Source organism: Podarcis vaucheri (assembly GCF_965113315.1).
Source record: "Podarcis vaucheri genome assembly, chromosome: 1".
Classification (NCBI taxonomy): domain Eukaryota; kingdom Metazoa; phylum Chordata; class Lepidosauria; order Squamata; family Lacertidae; genus Podarcis; species Podarcis vaucheri.
In genome coordinates this window covers 58193538-58214885 of record NC_138759.1, presented here as the reverse complement: position 1 = coordinate 58214885, position 21348 = coordinate 58193538, and the positions used below count along the sequence as shown (strand labels likewise).

General features: G+C 44.0%; 1 protein-coding gene across 7 annotated transcripts in view; it reads left to right on the top strand.

Moving 5' to 3' along the window:
• Nucleotides 1–21348, top strand: part of PRR5L (proline rich 5 like) — a 70581-nt gene that overhangs the window by 22229 nt on the left and 27004 nt on the right. For 6 of the 7 annotated variants that reach the window (XM_082226387.1, XM_082226388.1, XM_082226391.1 and 3 more), the window contains exons 2-5: nt 2592–2863; nt 5452–5532; nt 9643–9691; nt 18915–18972. In XM_082226387.1, coding sequence (XP_082082513.1) covers nt 2694–2863; nt 5452–5532; nt 9643–9691; nt 18915–18972 — 358 coding nt within the window. In that variant the 5' untranslated portion in view covers nt 2592–2693. Of the gene's footprint in view, nt 1–1681; nt 1707–2591; nt 2864–5451; nt 5533–9642; nt 9692–18914; nt 18973–21348 lie in introns of those variants that run through there. The other variant, XM_082226393.1, reaches the window with a different exon arrangement.

Sequence of the window (21348 nt, the reverse complement as noted above, 5' to 3'; positions counted from 1 at the left end):
GGCTGCACAACCCACTGAATCCTTGTGGGCAGTGCAAAAGCTTGTGTGGTTTGAATGCACTGAATTGTACAGAGAATACTGTGCAAACCCTCATCCCATGGTTTTTGTATCATCTCTGGTGTCTGGTTGGACAACATGAGCGAATGGATTGGAAAGCTGGTCTGTTACAATTTAATTACTTCTGGTTCTTTTGCTTTAGCTGTGTCCTCCTCCTTTTCCTCCTCTTGCTGTGATGGTCAAGGTTGCTGCTGTGGCTGCCTCTGTGACTAACAGCCTTTAGGCTCCACTGCTTTCATTAGTGCTGTTGTGGTTGCAGGAAGCCGGAGTGAGGGAACATTTGAAAAGAGCAGTGATGGAAATCCTAAAATGTGTGTGTATTTTAAAGAATGGTGATTTATTTTTCTTTTGTCCCCTCCCCCCTTTTTTGCAGCAAACAGTTACATGCATACTGCTCTGTGTTTTGTTTATATACTGTAAATTTCTAATAGCTGGAATCCCCAGCAGATTCCCAAAAACCCTATTCAGGATTTCCAACCCCTAGTATAATAATATATTGCAGGGCATGTGGAAATGGCATGGCCAGCAAATGACTAAGAGCTGCCTTGGTAGACAGAGCAGCATTCAGAAGGAAACCTGGGAACTTGGGATGAGAGAAACCCCATATTGTGAAGGGGAAATGCTGGTTTGCACAGAGGGTTTGCACAGTCATCTGCGTGTGGGAAACACAGCTTCGTGGGACTTGGTCTGTGGTAGGTGCTTGTGAGTGGATCCGAAGTATTCTGCAAATGCATCCAAGCTAAGCATAAACTAAACCTAGTGGATTTCCTTGGCTGGTGTGTCATCTCTGTGGTCTGAAAAAGGGTTTTTCTTTTTCTTTTATTGCCATCATTATTGAACTTTGTGAGTGCCCATAAGCAAGCACCTGTCAGCTAGCTTCTATCTGGTGCCAACAAGCTTCAATCCAGTGGCATTTTTACACATGCACCCACAAATGGTACAAGGGTGTGCATCTTTAGTAACACTGGCTGGAGTGAAGAAGGCAGCATTATGTTCCTAAAATTAGGAACGTAGGAAATTGCTATTAACTGAGTCAGAGCAGTGGTCCATCTCTGACTGGCAGCCTCTCCAGGGTTTCAGAGGGCATTCCAAGTCCTGCCTGGAGATGTCACTGGGAATGAAACCTGGGACCTTCTGCATGCAAACAGAATTGGAAGAGCCCGCAAGAGTCATCTAGTCCAGCCCCCTGCAATGCAGGAATCTTTTGCCCAACATGGGTCTCGAACCCATGACCTTGAGATTAAGAGTCTTGTTGTAAACGTAACTTAAATGTGAAATGATGACCCATCTTCTTTCACGTGTTCAGCCTAGAGAAGCTGATCAGAAGCAGACAATTTTTAGCATGCCTGGGTTGGAGCCAAAGGTTGCTCGTGCACGAGAGAGGCTGTTCATGCAGCCAATCTCTCTCAATTCCTTCTCGACTTCTTTACTCTCCCAAAGGTTCTTTGGGGGATCGTGCTCGCTTTGGCAGCACATATACAAAGGTTCTTTGGGGGATCGTGTGACCCTCAAAACAGCTTTGGTTACATTGCAGGGACTGCAGCGTCAGGAGGAGAGAGATCTCTCCAAACTGGGCAGACATCTCTTGTGAAACTGAAATATACTGGGAGTCGAGAGTGGATTTCATGCTCTTTATTCAGCTCATAGTGGTGAGGAGGAATGGAAGTTCCCCCAGAATGTTTGCTTTATATACATTATTTACACAATAGGCTCCACGTGATTGGCTAATTCCGGGATTCACCTGTAGGCCAATCAGGTTGTGGATTCACTTCCACCTGGAGCTGGATTGGGTGGCTCCTGTGGACCAGTCAGACTGCTGCATCCTGGATCCTATTGTTCTAGGACCAATCAGACTGCTGCATTTTTGGATCCTATTGTTCTAGGACCAATCAGACTGCTGCATTTTTGGATCCTATTCAACTCAGTACATAACAGATAGCAATGTACGAGGAATCATTTTTTCTTTTTTTAAAGATGAAAACTGCCTTATGCTGAATCAGACCATTGTCCATCTCCTTTAATATTGTCTACATGGACTGGCAGCTGTTCTCCAGGGTTTCAAACAGGCGTCTCTCCTAGCCCTGTGTGGAGATGCCTGGGATTGAACCTGGGACCTTCTGAATGCAAAGTAGATGCTCTGCAGCTCAGCTACAGCCTTTCTCCAAAGATTATATAGTTCTGTGTCTGGAATTTCCCATCCTCCATCCCTTTTCTATTTGTTTTCTTTATATAATATTTTTTTGATGGTACATTACAAACTTTAGTTTCTGAGGGGGTTTCTGTTTTTCAGAGTACTCTGAATCCTTCAGTATTAGTGTCTAAAACCAAAACCTCTCAATAAAACTGAAATTTCCCCATGGAAGGGGCTTTTATTATTTCCTTTAGCATGACCCTTCATGAACTCTGCAGCTAGCACAGCAGTGCTGATACAGATTCTCTGGTCCCCCCGCCCCCGTTGTGCTACCAAGAGATGCTTTGGGAGTGAGTGTCATTCTGTAACATTCCACCCATTCCTTTTTTTTTCCTTGCTACAGGTTGAATTTTGCTTTTGAAAGGTGGGGGGAAAGGCATTATTTCTGGCATTTTCTATTGCCCCCCACCACAAGCCGCTTCCTGGATCCTTTCCACCTGAACTTATGACCAAGGATTCCACCATAGCCCCAGCTCTTGCTTTCCAGTTCCAGAAGATGGGCTCATTCCGGAGGCCCCGGCCACGTTTCATGAGCTCCCCAGTACTGACCGATTTGCCACGGTTCCTGGCAGCTCGGCAGTCTCTGCAGCTTAGCTCCAACTCTGCCTGGAACAGGTGAGCAGCACTCTTTTCACTCAGAAAAAGCTGCCTTTGCATAGCTTAATTGAATTTAATTGAGTAAATGTGTGTACAGTATGTGGGAGAGGCTCCATTATATTCCATCATGCATCGGCAACTTGCCTACACAGGCATTTCCCCCCCCCCCACCTCAAAGTAGCAAGTGCATTAAAACTAGATGAATGAATTTGTGTAATGCCTCTATTTTTGTGTGTTTGATGGCATCTAGTTCTGTTTCCCCAATCAACCTTTTAAGCAATGGTAAGCAGTAGAAACTATCCATACTAGGGAGTCTTCACCGGTAGGTATGGTACCTATTTTCAGAGTGTATAATTTTATATTTGTTTTTTACAGAAATTGTAAAAAGCATTCAAAACCATATGTAGCTATCCTGCCTCTTGGTGCATCTGTAACAACAACAACAACAACAACAACAACAACAACAACAACAACAACAACAACATTTTATTATTTATACCCCGCCCATCTGTCTGGGTTTCCCCAGCCACTCTGGGCGGCTTCCAACAGAATATCAAAATACAATAGTCTATTAAACATTAAAAGCTTCCCTAAATAGGGCTACCTTCAGATGTCTTCTAAAAGTCTGCTTGTTTTTCTCTTTGACATCTGGTGGGAGGGCGTTCCACAGGCGGGTGCCACTACCGAGAAGGCCCTCTACCTGGTTCCCTGTAACTTGGCTTCTTGCAGTGAAGGAACCGCCAGAAGGCCCTCGGCACTGGACCTCAGTGTCCAGGCAGAATGATGGGGGTGGAGACGCTCCTTCAGGTATGCTGGGCTGAGGCTGTTTAGGGCTTTAAAGGTCAGCACCAACACTTTGAATTGTGCTCGGAAACGTAATCTCAAACCATAGCTTTCAATTCTGGTTTGCAGGGCGAGTGCAAACCATAGCTTGCTGATTCAAATGTTAAGACGGTGGTATGTTTTAAACTGGAAGTTAGGAAAAGAATCTGAGCGCTAGCTTGGCAGGAATGCAAGAGCCCTAGGCTCGGTTGTATAATGTCAGACAAGGTTTGATGTTGCAGCTTCTGACATTAGATCAGGAGCCAAAAGCCCATCCCTAATTTGATGCTTGCTGTTTTCTGTGGAATACACCAACTGCAGTGACTAACTCCAGTCACATTTTACTCTCAAAACTGTGCTGTGGAATTTCTTTGCTAACAGTATTGTTCCGCATGATAGAGGGGTAACTTTGTACAAGCAGATGCCCACACAGCTGAATTGAGTCTATTTCCAAATTCAGTGAAGACTCTTGTTCCCTTGTCTATGGTGGTCTGTTTTCCCCTACCTTTCCTGGGTAATACCCTTGATGGAATAGGGGTCCTTGGTTCTTTGCTGTGATGGACCATATAGTAACACAGGTAGGAAATCTACAGTACTTGATCCCTTTCACCCCTTGTTGGGGGAGTCCCGTCTGGTGACTGGGAGTGGCCGCTGGGACCACATAACACTGGTTCTGAGAGATCTGCATTGGCTCCCAGTACGTTTCCGAGCACAATTCAAAGTGTTGGTGCTGACCTTTAAAGCCCTAAACGGCCTCGGTCCTGTATACCTGAAGGAGCATCTCCACCCCCATCGTTCAGCCCGGACACTGAGATCCAGCGCCGAGGGCCTTCTGGCGGTTCCCTCACTGTGAGAAGTGAGGTTCCAGGGAACCAGACAGAGGGCCTTCTCGGTAGTGGCGCCAGCAGAGCCCTGTGGAACGCCCTCCCATCAGATGTCAAAGAGATAAACAGCTACCTGACATTCAGAAGACATCTGAAGGCAGCCCTGTTCAGGGAAGTTTTTAATATTTAACGCTGTACTGTTTTTAACACTTGATTGGGAGCCACCCAGAGTTGCTGGGGAAACTCAGCCAGATGGGCAGGGTATAAATAATAAATTATTATATTATTATTATTATAGTTAGTACAAGTCACAGTCAATTTTCTTAAATGTCTAGCCATCCATTATATCTCTACTCCCATATTTCCAAGAGTAAATGGGAATACAAGATGGCAATTTTTTTAGTGTGTTTTTTGTTGCTGAACAAGATGATGCAGCGGTCATGAAAAATGGCACTGAAAATGACCTGTGCCACTGGCTACTTGCCATGATCGCTATGCTCTACCTCCACTGTCAGAGGCAGGGAAACACAAGTGGAAAGAGTGTTTTTGCACTCTGGTCCTGCTTGTGGGCTTCCAAAAGGCATCTTTTTGGTCATCATGAGGATGCTGGACTAGAAGGTTCTTTGCCCAGCAGAGCTCTTGTTAGGTGGCAGTAGTTTAATAGCAGTAGCTTAGTGTGGGTCTAATAACTTCTGCTTGTTGGTGAGTGAGTGCGTATTAGTCCCTTGGTGTGTATAAACTGTGTTTTCTGTTCTGTTACTTATTGGCAGCCATTGGTAAAGAACTCTGATGATTCCAGGGAGAGGGGAAAAAAGCAGAAGCAATTAAAGGACAATTAATCTACTTCTCTGCTTACTGATATATTTACATGGCTCCTGACTGCTGTTTCATTGCTCCGTGTAAATCATACTGATGCAAGTTATTTATGGCTGCCCTAACTGTCTTGCTTCTATTTGGCAGTGTTCAAACAGCAGTGATCAATGTGTTCAAAGGGGGAGGCTTGCAAAGCAATGAACTCTATATCCTCAATGAAAATGTAAGGTATGTTGCTCTGACTCTGTTGTATAGAATTGCCTGCCTGATGCAGAACAGGTGGCGCAACTGTGTGTATATGACCATGGCAGTTGGTTGGTTTACGAGATTCACAGCCTGCCTTTTTTATTTTTATTGGCTGTGATGCAGTAACTGTTGCTTGAAGCTTTTCTTATACATCAACACAGAAATGCACTAATCAGTAGTGGGTGGAGTGGTGGTGCTCTCTCCTGACAGCTGAGTTACTGCTTACCAGGAACGAGAGGGGCGAGGCACTGGGGAGGTTGACATGGTGCAAACATAGTGTTGGGAGCACAGGATTGGCTGTCTCCCTCTCCTTATTGATGACCACCAGTGACTCAGCTGTTGGGGGTTAGGTGAGCACTGCCCACCCCAACACATCATCTTCTACTGGCACTAAGCATAAGGCTCATCATGTACAAAATGATTCTACATGGGGAAAATGAGTGCTGGATCAGACCCATATGCCAATAGATGACATCAGGCTCTTAATAAGCTGCTTTGATTTCCACTGTACCCCAATCACACACTCAACAAATTATTGAACTCTCTGTGGAGCTAGGAAGCTGATCGTATTGCAGATGTTTTAGTTTACTAATAGCAACTACTCTGTACACGGTCAGAGATATTGTTATGCATAGTTATATTTGCAGGATCCAGAGCAGAGATCCTCAAAATTAGGGAATTTCCACATACGGTATTTTTCGCCCTATAGGGCGCACCGGCCCATAGGACGCACCTAGATTGGGGGGGGGGGAATAAAGGAAAAAAAAATATTTCCCCCGCCCCCAGGCGCGGGGACCCAGAACAGGACCCAGAGCTATGCAGAAGCTGCGTGCAGCTTTGGCATGGCTCTGGGAGCTTGCGGGGCTGGAGGAGGGGGAAGCCCTCCGCCAGCCTTCTAACTAAGTCGGGGGACAGCGGGAAAGGCGCACTGCGCCTCTCCCGATGTCTCCCGAGTTTGCGGGGCTGGCGGCGGGGAGGAGCAGGCTTCTCCCCCCCGCCAGCCTTCTATCCAAGTCGGGGGACAGTGGGAAAGGCGCGCTGCGCCTCTCCCGCTGTCTCCCGAGTTTGCGGGGCTGGCGACGGGGAGGAGCAGGCTTCTCCCCCCCCCCGCCAGCCTTCTATCCAAGTCGGGGGACAGTGGGAAAGGCGCGCTGCGCCTCTCCCGCTGTCTCCCGAGTTTGCGGGGCTGGCGACGGGGAGGAGCAGGCTTCTCCCCCCCCCCGCCAGCCTTCTATCCAAGTCGGGGGACAGTGGGAAAGGCGCGCTGCGCCTCTCCCGCTGTCTCCCGACTTTGCGGGGCTGGCGACGGGGAGGAGCAGGCTTCTCCCCCCCGCCAGCCTTCTATCCAAGTCGGGGGACAGCGGGAAAGGCGCGCTGCGCCTCCCGCTGTCCCCCGAGTTTGCGGGGCTGGCGACGGGGAGGAGCAGGCTTCTCCCCCCCCCGCCAGCCTTCTATCCAAGTCGGGGGACAGCGGGAAAGGCGCGCTGCGCCTCCCGCTGTCCCCCGAGTTTGCGGGGCTGGCGATGGGGAGGAGCAGGCTTCTCCCCCCGCCAGCCTTCTAACCAAGTCGGGGGACAGCGGGAAAGGCGCGCTGCACCTCCCCGCTGTCCCCCAAGCTTGTGGGTCTGGCGGTGGGGCTCTCCTGAAGCCTGGAGAGCGAGAGGGGTCGGTGCGCACCGACCTCTCTCGCTCTCCAGGCTTCAGCAAAAGCCTGCATTCGCCCCATAGGATGCACACACATTTCCCCTTCATTTTTGGAGGGGAAAAAGTGTGTCCTATAGGGCGAAAAATATGGTACCTATGATTTTTTAAGGTATGGTTGTTATTGAGCTCTTTTCTCTTCCTCTTGCTGCTTCAGGAATGAGTGAATGTGTGTGTTTTTTGTGGTTTGATTAAATAAGCTTGAACCTTAGGTTGCTCCCCATTCTTCAGTCACGGTGATTCGTGGAGGTATATTTCAAAAGGTGAAATCAGATTTCTGCTTTGATGGTTGGCTTCTAGCGGCACTGGATGCTTGCTGTTTGGGTTCTAAGTTAGGTGAAATTAATGGTTTGGCACTGAATGTGTGTGTGTGTGTGTATGTTATGGGCATGGCACCTGGGCAACAGCTGGATGGGGGCTCCAACCTCTAACATCTTGACATATATTTCAATGTTCATTAATTTACGAGTATCTCAGTCCACTGGTGAAAGCTGGGATACTTGCAGTGTGAAAGACAGAATACTTACTTGCGTGCTAAGTTCATTTAAACAAAAGCCCTCATCAGACAATTATGCTAAAAGTTTAATTTCCTAGAGTAAGACTCTACAAAGTGAGCACTGGGTAGAGTTTATTTCCATTTCCCAGACTTGGGTTTTTCTCTTTGCAGTGCCAGTGATCATGGCTTTTAAAATACTACTCTTAACCTTGAGTAACCATAAAGAATGACCTCCTTGTCTTTTCTCATCCTTCAATGTCCTCTCCCCAACTGCCTTTATGAACTTTGTTTGAACGTCGTCAACACAGAGGAAGCCAAGCTGTTTTGACAAAAGGTTATCAGTGTTTTGAGTGCCACTGTTTTGGGGATGAAACTGCTGAGGTTACGCAAAGTTATGTATTAAGTTAGGAACAGTTTTAACATTCTCCATGGCAGTATAAAAGCCTTTTTGTACTCGTCTTCTTTTTTTCAATATTCTACTTGAAAACAAATCTATAAGGCATGAAATTCCTCCCACAAGGTTTGATTTAAAAATGAAGGCTCCTTAAAATTCTGTTCACTGATTTTTATATCATCGGAGTAAGACGATTGCTTCTGCATGCTTTGACAAATTACTTCATAAGTTGCCTCTGGAATCTGATTCCTCCCTCCCCTGTCACCCATCAAACTGTTTTCTTAATGCATTCTCCAAATTTAACCTTAGAAAGATAGGTTGTTCTTTAAATTGTGGGGGGAAAGGTAGTACAATTGATCTTGCTTTATGGATTGACAGTATTACTATTATCCTTATCGTCATCATTTATTAGAATTATATAGCCACTCCTCAATAAATATTCTCTAGGTGGCTTACAAAAAATAAAATCACAGTAATATATAGAAATGACAGTAATCAAAAGGGAAGAAATGACATTAAATAATTTATAGCCAGGATTTAAAATGCACTTGAAAAACCAGGGTGAATAAAGATATATTTACCTGGCACTGAAAAGGCCATCTGGATGATGCTGAAAGACCCTTTCTGGGTAGCCTATTCAACAGCAGAGACACTATATTGAAAAGGCTCCCCAATGTCATGGACTGGTTGGATGCAGAGGAATAACAAAGTAAATTGGAAAATTGGTAGATACTGCAGTTTCCTTCTGGTTGCTTTCTGCTTTCCCCCCTCTCATAACATTCTGTGACTTTTAAATTTATTTGTGGTCTGCAAACGGTAAATTATATTCATATTTTGGAAGTTAGGAATGGTGGTCATGCATTTTATTAAGCAGATTGGCTTGTAGCAAGAACACAAATAGTAAGTGTACTGGAGTGGTGGGGTTGGAGAGAAGGCTGGAAGATGTCAGTCAATAATATGATGGAGAGAATGGCCTTTTTTCATCTTCATCTCACATGCCCAGATAAGAACTCTGTTGGCAAACTAGTTTGCCCAGTGATTAGGATGATTAAAAAAAAAGCAAGGACCAGTGACCAGTGAGAAAAGGATTGACAGATTGCACCAAAACACCCTTGCACCTCTTTTGTGGATCAACTACATCAAAAGAAAATACTGTGACCCATAAAGAGAAAAGTGATTTAGGACAGCAGGCCTTCCCTTCCTCCCTCTGTGTGTGGGTGTGTACATCGAGCTAGTTTGCAGCTGCGTAGTACTCATATCCTAACAAACTGTTCTGGGTTTAGGCAACATCCCCCCAAACCCAGTGCTGTTTCTCTGGTCAGTGGCCATATCAGAAGCATCATGGGAAACAGGAAAGAATTTAAAACAAAAAGAATGCTTCAAGATGGTTTGCAGTCCTTATTGGTACACCTGTGTTTTATAGAGTTGATTTTTATTGAATGGGTTCTGGGAAATCTGCCTGTAAAACATTTTTTATAACATGTGATCCATTCCTTTTCAGGCGATTGTTGAAGAGTGAACTTGGATCCTTCATCACAGACTATTTCCAGGTAACATCTGTTCCTTAAGTGGACAGTTAAGGCTTTCCAAAGTTGTTTTTGTCTTATCTTTTGGCTTGTTCTGATGATGCTTGCTTTGGCTTTTCCTGTCCTGTAAAGAAAAATGGGACGGATTCATTTCCCTGAGTAGGTTTTGCATACTGTTGCCTCTTCCAAGCAAAATCTTGGATCTTGGACAAAGGGTTGCATAGTTTGTATGAACAACATTGCTTTCATGGTAATAATCACTGAAATAAGGGTGGACAACTCTATTTCAGTTTGCCAGGAGATACACAATGGCAGAGTCACAGTTTTTATTTAATTAGCTAACAAGGAGGCCTCACGAGGGGCTGGTTGTAGTATTTTAATATCCACAAGCAATTTCCCCCCTTTTCTTTATGTATTTCAGGGCGAAGTCCTGGCACTAAAAATCAGTGTCTGGAGTAAAACTTTGTTTAAATTGGCTGGTGACCCATCCCAGTCACTGCTAATCCACACTGGGTGTAGTACACTTAGAAAGACCAGTTGCATCAAAGCAACAATGGTAGCTCAAAGGAAATGTCCCATTCCACAAAAGAAATTACTTTGGGGTGCTCCTAATTCCCCATTCCTGGTGCTTCTTGTCAAGTGGCTCTAGGTGCTGCTCTAAAACTAGAGGTGCTCATTGTGGGTCTGTGCTAGGATGACAACACTTACCCCTATGCAAGAGCTATGCAGTGGTGAGATGAGATGCTATGCAAGTAGAAATTGGTAGCATTTATGTGTGGGATGGAAATGAGATAAGTGGTCAACCCACACATCCCTGGTATTCCGTTGTGTGAGCACACATTCTGTGTCTTGCTTTGAAATGGTGAATGGAATGGAATGGCTTTCCAGAAATTCTGAAACTTGCCAGGCAGCAATCATTCACAAACTGGAGGGGAAATGATGCATTAGTCAAAGTGAGATACTATGGCAGGTGGATCACCTTTAATCACAAGTTGGGGGCTTTCACCTGCAGTTCACATTGGTTCAGTCCAGGGATTCAGGGATGAACAGCTCCTAGCCACAGGCTTATGGGCCCTTCTTGTGTGTAGGAGAGGAGGAGATGAGAAGCTTCTGCTTCTGGCTACCAGCAAATCATAGTTAGCTGTTAATGTCTCGATGCAACAAATTTCCAAACTATGGTTTGATCCTGGTGGGTCATCCTGGTTTGTGGTAAGGAAAGAAGCAAGTGCATAGACCTTAGTCTCCCTGGTGCCCATTCCCGATTCTCCAAACCATGGGCTTATCATGTGAGTAACAAACTTTACGATGCAATCTTAAACACACTAGGGAATAAGCCACACTGAACACAGTAAGCATGCAAAGAATTTCACTGAGTTCTGTTGCCCTTTCTGCAAGTGTAAAGTAATTGAATCCAAAGAGATGCCTGTTGCTCCTGGTTTCACAGTTGCACACTGTGCTGCACATTATTACGATTGTTGAAGGAAATGAGGTTTCACCAATGCCATCGTCAGTAAAAATGTGATGCACGGGAGCAATACATGCATTTTTAAAACAGCCATGTACATGCATCAGGAAGATCTGGGCCAAGCGGATTTCTCAGAAACCCAATATGGATGTCTAAAGATGCTTGAGCATGCCTATTCTATGTTGAAATGTTTGCTGCATAGTGGTAACACACATGCTTCCTGCAGCCATCATAATGTCACCAGTAGCTCCGTTGAGACAGGGCTTCTCATAGCAACATGATTTCATTGTGCCGTGTTTCTCTCCTGGTCAAAAAGAGAGGAAAGAAAAGCTATTAAAAAATCCGAACTTGCCAAAACTGCCTGTATGTGTGCCAGCACTATAAAAATAACTGGATGTGATCGTTTCCTGTAGATATTTTATTGCATGCCATTTTGTAGTACAAATTTGCAATGGCAATCCTCAAGGCAAGTGAGCTTCATCATGGTAGATTAATCAATGAAAGCTTTAGTGGATTAATTGAAAAGGATTTGAGTTAAAAGCACTTCTGTTGACTGTTTCGTTCTGGCATGCTTCTGTGTTAGAAATGAAAATGGGAACTGAGGGAAGTGTTACCATAAAGTGTTACCACGTAAGTTTTTCTTCCAACGGCGACTAGTAGCTTTTGTTAAGTGAATAGTGATCTCAATACTTCCCTCAGCATCTCAAAAAACACCTAAAAGCATGAATTTTCTCTTGGCCTCTTTTGAAAAGCTCCCCCCCATCAGGATTGGAGATGGGGCATTGATCCAATGTAAAATTATAATAATAATCTCTAACTGTGTGGGATTTCAACCCATTTAGCTCTCGGAATAACCAAAGTTTAAAGTTGGGAACTATTTTCAACACAAGGGCCTAATTTATATTTTTAGCAGCATTTGGGGGCTGCATGACCAGAGTCAAAAAATGATGCAGTAATAGATGTGACCCTTACCTTTGTACAGTAGGCTACATCCTAGCCATGTAAAAGTCAATAGGTTTTCAATGGGCCACTCCTCTCCACAGTCCATTTATGGAGAGCCAGATGGACTGAAACATCCCTCTAGGCAAACAAAAGGCATCACAGTTCAAGGTCTTGTTTCAGTCAGGCAAAAGCACTTGAGGCAGAGCAGGGTCAGTGGATGGCTTGGTTAGGGCCATATAGATCTGAAGGGCCACATCAGGCACCTGGACCCTGACATTCCCTTTTCTGCCATAGTTTATCTCTGAACCCCAGGCAATATCTGGTTTGTGGTTACAAGTATAAACCAACACAAACCTTGGGGTGTGCATTCGTCACTCTCTTCCTTCCATACTCCTGGGGATCAGAATGCAAGCTTTCTGTTTCATTAGCGTCAAACCGCAGTTGGCTCACAAGTCAGGTTACTATAGTTGAAGAATCCTGGCTTGTGCTCATAACAGCAAGCCATGGACTGCTATTGTGTCTGAATTGAGTTGGTCTGAAAGTCTACAGGATGCAATGTTTGATGACAGGAGAAAGCACTTGAGGCATGAGCTATGGAGAGCCAGACGGATTGAAACACTATTCCTATCTGCATTGTGTGAGTGCTCTATATCCCTGCTCTGATCTTAGAAGGAGGGAGTGCTTAATCAAAAATTGTCTATGCTTCTAGATGTATTCTTCTAGTGATGGATCAGTGTCCAGGAGAATAGATTATTGCATGCTGTAGGAGGCTGCATATATGCACTGAACTCTTATTCAGACCAGACTTCCAGAGGTAGTGGTGAAGCTGGAGAATGGATTTCTGCTCAAATAATACATGTATATTTGGGAGAATCAAGTCAGGGGGAAGCTGAAATAGGACTACCATCATCCCTGGCTATTGACCATGCCTGCTAGGGCTGATGGGAGGGTTCCTCACACCTGACCAAGACTGACACAAAGCATAAACACTGTTCTACAGGAACACGTGATCTGCAACAGATGTAACTCTTAAAAATAACAACAGAAGGAGCTATTGTACTATGGGAAATGTGTGTGTGTGTTTTAAATGTCTAAGCATTTAGGAATGAGGATTGAGGAACATCGACAGCAGAAGAGGGTAGAAAATATGTGTCATCTCTGGTACTTTTGAAAGTTCGGTTAATTGCTCAAGAATAAAATTCCTTTGTAGAAAAGCTCCAGGAAGATACTCTTGAATTCTTTTGCAATGTCGTTTCTTGAGAATTAACTGAAAGGAGACCAATCAACAAATCTAAAACTTGACATTGGCAAAAGTGAGTGAAGCAGTGAATGTGAATTTTACCTTTTGTACAGCACACTGGTTTTTCCATATGCTCCTTTTTAACCTCCATCCACTCACATAAAAGCCATTATCAAAGTTAAAGGCAGTGCTTACCCCCAAGGGTACTCAAGGGTACGTGGTACCGGCACCTTTTGATTTCTAGAACAAAAGAACTGGTTAAAAATGTGATGCTTGCTTTAAGAGCTTCGTGGTGAGTACTAGCCCCATTTTTCTAGAAGAAAGGGCACATTCCAGTCAGCAGGAAAAGCACTCAGATGGTGTGAGCTAGGCTGCTGAGGGGTGTGGCCTAGGAAGACTGGGGGTGGTTGGGGCAGAGTGCCAGGGATTAACTAGAGAGGTGTGGAGGGTTGCATTCTGCCTTGAGTCTGACATTCTTCAACCCCAATCTAATAGATCACAGCACAAGCATGCATATTATTTGCCATTCTTATCACCAGTTAGACTTTTATTAATCTATGTATACAGTTAATCGCAAAGACAATGTACAATGTAAAGATAACATACATTGAATAGAAATCATGTAAATCCACTTCAGTTAGCGCATCTTTAGAGTCATCATACCAACAGTAAATTGTTCTCCTAACAAGCAGGATGTGAATTGCCAAATAAATAAACATCTCTCTCCTGACCTTGTATTTAACTGCAAGCATAAACTGTGCCCACATGTGCACAACACAGCCACAGCTGCTTCCTCATTCACTTCAGCGGTGAAACGAGGTGCATAGAGAAGATGTACATGCGGGACAAATGTGAGACTTTGCCATTCACTTTTTTGCCAGAGGTTTGTTCCATATGCACACCTCATTCCACTATCAAAGTTAGAATGCTTTTGAGTCTGGGTCAGTTAAAATTACAAATGTAGATTACAAAACTGCTGCATTAGTGCATCAGATTGAATGGGAACCGTTTCATGTGGGAGATATGTTTGAGTGCACCCGCTTGACACATGGAGCCTCTGATATTTTCTGTGCTTTCACAAACCTGCAGGAGGGAAGTTTGCAGAGCTGTGGGGAAGATCAGAAATTTCAAGTGGTGATTATGGCTATGTACACATTTGCGCATTTGTGGTGAGAAAAGGTAGTTTTTTTTAATCAAGACACAATTGTTCATGCTTTTCCTCAGTGTCCTGCTTTTGATCAAGGTTTGGTTCCAGATCCTGCTCTCCGCAAGGATGAGTGTGGTTAGTTGATATGTTTGAAAACCCAATCCTTAATTAGATTAGCCAATTTTCACACCTTTTCCTCCCCATACCTGCCCCGGATGAAGGAAGAAGGAAGTGGTAACCACAATCTTGGTATATGTCCATCTGCAATGTCATGGGCCAGGTGAGGATATGCCACATTGCTGGAGCTGCCTTCATCAGTTTTCAAATGGGTGCACTGTTCGGTGGGCTAGGGGGTAATATAAAATCAATCTGCATTGAGCTTTTATTTTTGGAATGCAAAAGCAATTTCCAGGAGCATAGAGCTTGCAGTTGTTGCAGTGTGTGGACTAGGTAGAAAAACAACACTGACAAGATTCAGTAGGTATTGACTGTAGCATATAATGTTGCTTGTATGCAGCATTACAGGAGTAGACTACTTCAGAAGCAGGATAGCCCAAAACTCATGGGCTATTGTAGCTGAGATGACAGAAGATCAACCCCCTCATCATTTTCCTCCTAATGCAAGGCAAATGAGCTAGTTGACCCTTGTCAGCTGTAGGAGGCATATCTGTTTTTCCTTCCATCCTTTCTTCTAGGTCAGCAGGCTGAAACGTGCCACTTCTACACATCTTTACTTAATTGTTGAGGACTCTTATTGGCTGCAGGATTGACAGATTGTGCAATATGCCTTTCCTGTGCCTTAATTGGACCTGTGTTACTGACCTTCTATAACTGCATATGCATGCAGGTTAGATGTTCCTATATTGAGTTAAAACTGTCCTGGATTTTCCTTGGAGATGTAGGTGGTAGAATGAAAGCATATTTTCCACCATTCTGAGTTCAGAGCAGGACATGTTATTCAGCTAGACCACTGACTGTTGTGTATATATGGCCACTGTGTATGGAGAAAGAAGTCCCGAGGAAATGGAAAGCATAATAAATTAGCATTCCTGATGTGACCTAAGTGGTGGGCAAGGTTCCCTCAGAAACTTGATTTCTAAAGAAAAGATTTGGAGAGAGTTTTGCCTAATTTTGCCATCATCCACCTTGGCCTAGCTTAAAGTGTCAGTGGGTCTCTGCCAGCTGAGCCTTTTCCTGATGCTTCACCTCAACCTTGCATTTTCATTCAAGAAACTTTCCATTACACTGAGTACCTGAGACCTTTTGGGGGTGCCAAATCATTTTTCCACGGCACATGTGAAATGGCATGAATAATGGGTATTTGTTTTCCTATTCTGGAAAACACAACAATATCTTCTTTCTTGCTGCCCTGGGCTTCTTTGAGGGGAACGGCAGGTCAAAAAACTGAACATTTTTTTTTAAAAAAATAACAAAACTATTACAGCATTGTTTGTTGCTGGCAATTTCTTAACTAATTCTAAGTACCTAGTTCTAAGGAATGCCCTGCCATTAAAAGGAGACAGAGACCTCCATGTAGCAAGAAAAACAAACAGACCCTGATTTATTTTAAGAAGAAGAAGAAGAAGAGTTTGGATTTGATATCCCGCCTTTCACTCCCTTTGAGGAGTCTCAAAGCGGCTAACATTCTCCTTTCCCTTCCTCCCCCACAACAAACACTCTGTGTAGTGTCTCTGGGAATGTCTTACTTTAATCCTAAATCCTTTAATTAGGGTGGCATAATCTTTCTAGTTCCACAAAATAAATATAGCACTTTTGAAAATAAGGCATTGCAAGCAAATTTATGATTTGTCAAAATGAGAATATCTGCTTCCCCACCAATGCTAAACATTCAGAATGTCTGTGTGATTTTTTTCACTTTCCTGGCTCCATTCCTCTCCTTTGGCTTTTTGTAAAAATACAGGGAAGTGGTTGTTTACGTAGTCAGATGTGACTGTTCCTCCTTGATTTTAAAAAAGTACAACCCAACAACTTTGGAATATTAACTGACAAATCTGTTTTGTTCACTGCCCCTCCCCCAATATGTTGGCTTGCATCTAAAGGTAAAGGGACCCCTGACCATTAGGTCTAGTCGTGACTCTGGGGTTTCGTCACCCATCTCCCTTTATTGGCCAAGGGAGCTGGCGTACAGCTTCGGGGTCATGTGGCCAGCATGACTAAGCCGCTTCTGGCGAACCAGAGCAGCACATGGAAATGCCGTTTACCTTCCCGCCGGATATCTACTTATCTACTTCCACTTTGACGTGCTTTCAAACTGCTAGGTTGGCAGGAGCAGGGACCGGGCAACGGGAGCTCACCCTGTTGCGGTGATTCGAACCACTGGCCTTCTGATTGGCAAGTCTTAGGCTCTGTAGTTTAACCCACAGCACCACCCACGTCCCTGCTTGCATATAGATTACCCATTAATAACTGGAATATATGAGTAGTCATGAAACCACAATGAATGGATGCATGTACACTCAGAGCAAAGGAGTGAGGCCATTCCTGTTTGAGGGATCATTGCACTACTGCAGAACCTACACGCCCAGGCGGTTTGAGTTTGACTTCATCCCCATAGGTACAGTCCTCCATTGTCTTCTGAGACAGATGGATGTCAACAGACTATGTATGAACCTGAAAGTTAGAAAGAAAAGCCTGCCAGTAAATTTAGAAGGAGGGTGTCACATCCATTACTCACTGTGTCCTTGTTTATATGCAGTGCTAAGCAAAGTAATTGCTTAGGGTGAATGAGAAATGGACAGGCTTCTAGAGAAGAGTATATGTCTGTTTTGCTCCTCCCCAGTCGTTCTGTGTTGTGCTGTTGTTGTTGTTTAGTCATTTAGTCGTGTCCAACTCTTCGTGACCCCATGGACCAGAGCACGCCAGGCACTCCTGTCTTCCACTGCTTCCCGCAGTTTGGTCAGACTCATGTTTGTATCTTTGAGAACACTGTCCAATCATCTCATCCTCTGTCGTCCCCTTCTCCTTGTGCCCTCCATCTTTCCCAACATCAGGGTCTTTTCCAGGGAGTCTTCTCTTCTCATGAGGTGGCCAAAGTATTGGAGCCTCAGCTTCACGATCTGTCCTTCCAGTGAGCACTCAGGGCTGATTTCCTTCAGAATGGATACGTTTGATCTTCTTGCAGTCCGTGGGACTCTCAAGAGTCTCCTCCAGCACCATAATTCAAAAGCATCAATTGTTGTGCTGACCTAAGCCATGGCTTAGATTAGCGTTATGTGCAAACCATGCCAGGTTTGCATGTGCTCTGCTCCTGTTTGAGTCTGTTTTATTTTTTCCCAAACTTGAGGTAACCAGTCCATTGAAGCTTTAGTCTTCATTCCCAACTTTAACAAAGGGTTAAATATAGATAATTAAACAACTGGCTAACTTACTCAGTTAGAAAGTAGATAAAAGGAAGTTTTTATTACCAGCTCATAACAGTAGATGATGGGGGGCCACCAAGTTAAGCTGATTGTCGGATGATCAGGAAAGGCAAAAGGATAGGCAATGGATTTCTGCCACATTCATGAGATAAAAACATTTGTTCTCCTTTAATGTTTGCTTTTCTTTCCTCTCTTCACTACCCAGCTTGAGGTTGCTCGTTTTATGCAGCAGCTTATTCCATAAAGTACTACATATACACTGAAGATGTCATATGCAGAGTAAAAATTGTATTGTACTCTCAATTCCTGACATAGTGGAAGACTAGCTGGGTAGTCATAACAGTGTGCTTTATTTTTAATTTTAAACAAACAGTTAATTTCCTGAGACTGTCTCTTGCCGCTCCAAAGAGATTAGCCTATTGTATTAGTTTTCTAATTGCAGAATTTGGTGGAGGCTGTTGACTTTAGCAAGAGATGCGGTTATAGTATGGGACCTTCAAGGTATGCAAGGTGTGCTACTGATGTAAGGGATATTCTCTACTCCATATTTCTGGTGGTGGTGTGTTGATTAAATTGCAAGTAAGCTAACATCGAAGGCAGAGCATGCCCTTTCATTCATTATTCTCAGGAACTTGATAAATGCACTGAATGGATTTCTCAGTTGCGGAGTTGTGGCTATTAGCATTGCATGCACATTCTAACCCAGTTTAACTGAATTTAACTATCATGGTACTACTTATGGGTTTGTTGGCAAGTTGAAAAATAAAGCATGACTGAATCGAACTGTAATGCAGACCCTGCTTCTGAATAATCGTATGAAAGAATAGGCTAAGGGCAGATTTCCTGGCTGTGGTTTTTGAGTGATAATTACTACACCATTTGACAGCTTAGTTATATGAAATAGGTATTACTGCAAGTGTGTGCTTCGCCATTAATACAGAACTGGATGACCAAGAGCGTACTGGGTTGAAAGCATATTGCCGCCTGGTTGGGTGAATCCACTATAAATAGCTTTCTTAAAAACTGAAATCATCACATGTATGTTCAATCTGTTTCTCTTCTCTTTTTGGTAGAACCAACTCCTTTCGAAGGGCTTGCTGTTCATGGAGGAGAAGGTTAAACTTTGTGAAGGCAAGTATAGAGGGGCTGCTGCCCTTCAGGAAAGGGCTCTGGGTTCCCTAAAAGCCCTGTGAGTTATCTTCTCAGGCTTGGGTCACTTAGGTGGTTTTGTGGAAAAACCAACACCTGTGAGTCACAGGACTAAATATTATAAGGTCCTGTTCTGTACAAGCAAGAAACTGAGCCCTGATGATAGCACAGAGTAGAAATTTAACTGGAGCACAAAGGAAGTAACTTTTTCTTTTCCTAAAAGAAAAAAAGCTAATACAAACAATCACTTATAAAGTGGGAATTATTACGTATAGCACTTGTTCATGGACCCACTTCTCTTTGTCCTTATTGTCTTGCTAACATCTAGGTTAGATCACTGCAATGTGGTGTGCATGGGGCTGCCTCTGAAAGTGGCTTAGGAACTCTAGCTGCTACAGAAAAGGACCTTTTCAACTTTGTGTGTTATTGTTTTTGTTCGTTACTATGTTGAGTAATTTTCTGTTTTTATATGGTAAACCACCCTGTGATCCTTGGATGAAGGGCAGTACAGAAATTCTATAAAATAGATAAGTAGTGGTAAGGTGAATCTTGTGACTTCTGGATTTCTAGCTGGCAGTACCGTGGCAAGATATTTCTCACATCTTAGCAGTACAATTAACAGAACAATCCCTTGTGCTAGGCTGTCAGGGAGCGTTTGGGTTAAGCGGAGGCTTTCCGGCTGAGCTGACTTCCCTCTGTCACAGTAAAGCAAGCATCTCTCCATTGGCACCAGCCTCCTCCTTCCATCCACTGAATGTGCAGGCAGCTGAGCAAGCTGAGGAAGAGATCCTTAAAAAGGGCATCCTGAGGGTGGGGAGGGGCTGAGCCTGCCCAACATCTGCTCACATGATGTTATTGGTGCCTGGTCATTGGACCAGTGATCATTCCAGATCATTCTGCTCTCTCCCCCTTTGCACTGTGACTACTGTGAGTTTCTGGACTGTGGAAGTGATGGCAGTCCTGCTGCTCTGCAAAGGGCTGCTAGCAGGAGGCTATGGATTCTGGATTTCTCTGTTCATATCCTATGATTCAGATGGGCAGTGTGTGACTGTCAAAACCAGGAAGATCTGGGAAGGCTTCTAGTGGTCATGGGATATGGCTTTTTCACAGACATGCAATAAGCTCAGAATTTTTTACTAGCCCACAAAAATGTTGATTAGCTTGCCTGTACACATGTATGTCACTCACTGATGTCCCAAAAAGAGAAAAATAAGAAACTATTCCCTTCTAGTTTTGGTTACCAGGAGGCAATTGTGACTTGTCATAGGTAAACAAGCGAGATTCAATTATGGGCCTGCTTTATCATGTATGGCTCTCTCATCTAGTTTCTTATCACTTGGATCTGACTGTTCCCAAACCTGCAAAAGTAAAGGAAGAAAGGAGCTCCTCAAATAACCTTTTGCGGCTCTTATGCTGAGATTCCTTCTGTTGATTTTTATTTTTTAGTGGACCGAACCTTCTCCTAGCAAGTAATCAGCAGGCGGATTGGGTGTGATACAGCAGCTCCAGAGTGTGATATGCTGTTTGCTGCTAAAATTCAGCTTGTAAACTTAATTCCATCTGGTCTAGTCCTGTAGAATGCTGGCTTCCTCCATGGGAAAAATTTCACAACCTGAAGTTTAATTTTGAAAGTAGTAAAACTTTATGTTGAAAAACAGTGGGCCATAGGTTGCTCAGGCTGCAATTCTAAGCGCACATATTGGGAAGCGAGCCTGAGCTATATTAGGTGGGAATTTGGCTGTAACATTGCAATATTCAGATCTATAGCACTCAATTTGAGGTCTGCAGTGTAAGTCACACAGTCCCTTTGGAAACCATGTCCATATGTAGGTTAAGCCAGGACATACATCTATCTGCTTGTACTGCCCTCTGGCCTCTGAGAACATCCAGCAGCTTAAAACTAATAGTTCCAGATTGGAAAGAAAAGCTCATTTTGGCAGCTTCTGGGTGGTGAGTTTCTGAATCACTCACATTTATGTGGAATGCAAATAGTGCCAGTTTGTGGCTGCTGAAACTTATTTTTTGGCAGGGGGAAATGAGCGATGCTTATTTTCCATGGTTATACCAAAGATCACGTAGATGCTCCTTTGCTTTGGCTTGGGCATGTGAACTGAAAAATGTTTGAAAACCTGGTGACCACAGGAGTTATGACATCGGTGGTGAAGATGAGGGCTACTTGGTTAATCGGATGGTGGGGCATTTGATCTTGCTTGCTCTGTGTGACATGAAGATGCCTTCCCTGCCCCTTTGAAATACACCATGCTGATAGGATAACAATAGTGGGAAGGACACATTTCTGCAGGGGAATCTCCATACATATGCATCTGTGCTGTGCGCCAACTTGAGTTGTGGCTGAAA